Source organism: Cnephaeus nilssonii (genome assembly GCF_951640355.1).
Source record: "Cnephaeus nilssonii genome assembly, chromosome: 15".
NCBI lineage: Eukaryota > Metazoa > Chordata > Mammalia > Chiroptera > Vespertilionidae > Cnephaeus > Cnephaeus nilssonii.
The window spans coordinates 42,811,378-42,814,986 of record NC_137086.1 but is presented as its reverse complement, the minus strand read 5'-3'; the positions used below and the strand labels follow the sequence as shown (position 1 = coordinate 42,814,986).

General features: G+C 62.6%; 1 protein-coding gene across 12 annotated transcripts in view; it reads right to left on the bottom strand.

Annotated features, from left to right (window-relative positions):
- Positions 1 to 3,289, bottom strand: part of DYSF (dysferlin) — a 196,133-nt gene extending 192,844 nt beyond the window's left edge. For 4 of the 12 annotated variants that reach the window (XM_079792340.1, XM_079792327.1, XM_079792342.1 and 1 more), the window contains exon 1: positions 2,661 to 3,288. In XM_079792340.1, coding sequence (XP_079648466.1) covers positions 2,661 to 2,748 — 88 coding nt within the window. In that variant the 5' untranslated portion in view covers positions 2,749 to 3,288. Of the gene's footprint in view, positions 1 to 2,660 lie in introns of all 12 variants that reach the window. The other 8 variants (XM_079792344.1, XM_079792331.1, XM_079792329.1 and 5 more) reach the window with 3 other exon arrangements.
- Between the last annotated feature and the right edge of the window lie 320 nt (positions 3,290 to 3,609).

Genomic DNA, 3,609 nt, shown 5'->3' with positions numbered 1-3,609 from the left:
GTCTCTGAGTTTGCAAGGGCTCCCGTGCTGGCCTCCCCTGAGCTCGTCGGGTTTCGTCTGCGGACCTCTTTGGTCCACAGGCCTCACAAAGCTGTTGTGAGCAGGAAACGGATGTATGCGTGCACGGAGGGGACAAGGTGTCAGGTGGGAGATTATCATCAGGTAGCCAACCCTCAAGGGCCTGGGAGGCCAGGGGAGGGCAGCGGTGAGGAAGGCTTCCTTCCCAGAAGGGAGTTTTGCTCTGGGGAGAGTGTGTCCCTGAGACCAGAGCCTTCCCTGTAACCAGTCACCAACCTGGCCCTGGCAGGGAGAAGGAGGCCCCGCAGGCCTGAATGCCGCAGGGAGGCCAAATTTGGACACGGGCTAAGAGGTTGGCCAGTGCAGGAGGTGGAATGTGGCCAGGGCTGTGGGAGGGAGGGACTGCATTCCCGGTGACTGCCTGACAGTGACTGTGATGACTTCGTGTGGGGGTTCCAGCCAGCCCCCTCCACAGGCTGAGGGCACTCACAGTCAGCACAGAGAACGTTCTTCCTCCCCAGGGAAGGGGGAGCCCACGTCCAGGAGCCAAGCAGCAAAAAGCAGGCAGGATCACAGACCGACATCAGGCAGATGGGGGGAGGGGCTCAGTCAGAGACAAGGATGTGGATGGAGGATGGGAAAGACTTCCATAGACAGCCCTTGAGGCTGAAATAATGACAAGAGAGGAACCGCACCAGCAATACTTCCTGTGGACGAAGTACTTCTGGGTTAGAAAGTGCTTCCCCATTCATTATTCATTCGTTCCTTTCTCCAGCACGGGTTCTGAGCTGCCTGGGTAGGGGGACCCGGGGGATCATCAAGTGTGAGGCAGTGTGTGTGTAGGGGGGATATTGGAAGGTGGGGGTGTGATCAGGGAAGGTGGAGGGAAATCTGGACCCCAGAGGAGACAAGACCCCTCAGAACAGAGGCAGGGGTTCAAGGTGGGCCCTCTCGGGGTTCATCTGTGCACCGGACCGACCGCTCCAGAGTGCTGTCCACAAAGCCTGCTCAGCCCTTGGGTGAGAGATGGTGATGGGGGAGAAGTGCTGGAGGGAGAGGCGGCTGCTTCATGCACAGGGCGCCTGTCCCCGCTCCACAGCCTGAGAATACCCTCCCTCCCCTCAGCCACGGGATATTTTCAGTATAAATAGTGTTTCCTGGGGTTGTACAGCATGGAGCCCAGGGCCCTCAGCCCAGGCTGCTAGCTTGGGCCGTGCAGGTGAGGAAACAGAGGAAGTGTGGGGGCCCCCGTTCGTGCCCTTGCCCTCCCCCTGGAAACACCTCGCTAAAGCTCGTTTCCAGAGGCAACTGTGGGAAACTGGTGAGCAGGTCAGAGTGGCACGTTAGGAAAAACACGCAGCTGAGTGTCACCTCCAACACAGCTGGAGAGTCGCCTCTAATTCCCCCTCTGTCCCGCCCCCGGGTCTAGGCTGCTTTCCTGCCGCAGGCCCCGGCGTGTGTGTGTGTGTGTGTGTGTGTGTGTGTGTGTGTGTGTGTGTGTGCGCGCGCGCGCGCGCGAGCCACAGCACCTCTGTGTGTGCTGTTGTGAACGCATGCCTGTGTCCTCTTAGTGTCTCTGCTCCTTGGAACACGGCAGGTGTCACATGCACTCGCAGATGTGCAGGTGTGCGGGAGCATGTGTGCACACGGGCATCTGGGAGCAGATGAAACGGAAAGGGGAGTTCCGCTGGATGACCAGGGACCACGACACTCTGGGTTCCAGGTGCCTGGGATGTAGCCACTTCTCTAGGGAGAAGGGGATGGCTGTCATGGAGGCTGAGAGGGTGCACAGGGTGGGTGGAGAGGTAGCTCTCACACTCCTGCCCTGGTCCTTCTCCCACAGCATGGTTCCAAACCCAAAGACCCGGCTGTGTAGCCCAGCTCTGGCTTGGCCCTGAGAGGGTGGAGGGGAAGCTAACCGGGCCCAGCCTTCACCTCCTGAGGGAAAGTCCTCAGACCCATCCTGTGGGAGATCCCCATCCGACAGGGGAGCAGGCTCCCAGCTCCACAAGCCCCCATCTGCTGATGGAGATACCACCCCCAGGTGTCACCCCACGTGCTCCAGTCTTGGGGTAGGGGAAGGAAGTCCCTAGAGGTTGGTGCTGGTGACAGTCGTTCCTGCTGCTCAATTTTCCCCATCCAGTGCCCAAAGCCAAGGTAGTGAGTGACCCCTGGACTGGTGGGCGGTGCCTCTGCCCCTAGTGGCTGCCGGCCTGCCCGCCTAGCCTGTGACTGAGATCAAAGGCCTAGGCCTGGGCCCGCGGGGAGAGCTGGGTTATAAATAAGCCTGGGACCCAGCCTTCCGGGGAGAGTTGGGGAGCCCACAGCACAGTGCTTCGCTGAAAGACCTGTGCGAAGAGATGCCGCCTGTGGAGAGAGATACTGACCCCCACTTCCAGGCCCACCTTAGCCCCAAGCTGGGCTCAGCTGCCCGGCCCGGCCCGAGAAGCGCAGCTCGGCCACCTCAGCCACCTCCCCCTCCCTGCCTGGTTTTCTTGGAGTCCCCAAGGACACGTTTCTTCGCAGCCCTCACAGTCAGCCTGGCCGGGGCGGTGAGTCTTGTCCGCAATGGAGGGCCGCGGCGTCCCCTTCCCGACCCCCCACCTCCAGGCCGGCCGGCCGGGATCGCAGACCCCTCCTACCTGCAAACACCGCGGAGCAGTAGGCATCGCTGATGTCGGTGTCCGGGGTTTGCACATTCTCGGCGTAGAGGATAAAGACCCGCAGCATGGCTGGCACGCGTGAGGGCCCTGCCCCCCAGGGCGCGGAGAGGGCTGGGGAAGGGCGCGGGGAGCCGCGGTGCAGCTCAGGGTCCCGCCCTGGAGAGCGCGGCTCAGAGCGCCGGGTCCCTTCGCAGACCTGCCCTCACCGAGGAGCGGGCCGGCCGGCGGCTCCCAGGGCGGCCTTCCGTCTGCGCTCCCGCTGCGCTCACCCCGCCGCTCAGCGCGCCCTCGGGGGAGCCCGGGGGCTTCTGCTCTTCCTCCGCCGTCGCCGTCCCGCCGGGCTCGGCGGGGCTGTACGTCAATGCTCCGGCCGCAGACTCTCCCAATGACACGGCATTTTGCACCTGGCCGTGCACAAGCGGGCTGGGCGGCGGCCGCGGTGGCCGGGCTGGACCAGCGCTCCCGGCGGGCGCTCCGAGCAGCCCAGATCCCTCTCCGGGACGGGCGTGCGGCTCGGCCCCGCCCCTGACCTTCCACCTCCGCCGTGCGCGGAGCGGAGCGCGTCGCCCCCTCCGGGCCCAGGGATTCCAGCACTCCCCCACCGAGCCGCCGGGACCCGGACCGGGACCGCCCCGGGTGGCAGCGGGATCCCGGGGCCAGGCTGGGGGGCAGGCGCTGGGCAGGCGCTTTCCCCAGGGAGGCGCCGGCTGAGGAATTTCATTGACAAGAAGCGTCGGCTGCCTTTAAAACTTTGCTCCCTCTTTTCTGGTTGTAAAAGCAACACATGCTATTTTTCACACACACACACACACACACACACACACACACACACACACGCAAGAAATCTCCGAGTCTAGAAAAAAAAATAGCATTAACATTTGGATATTTACCAATCAAGGTTTTTTTTCCTGTGAATGTATGTATATAT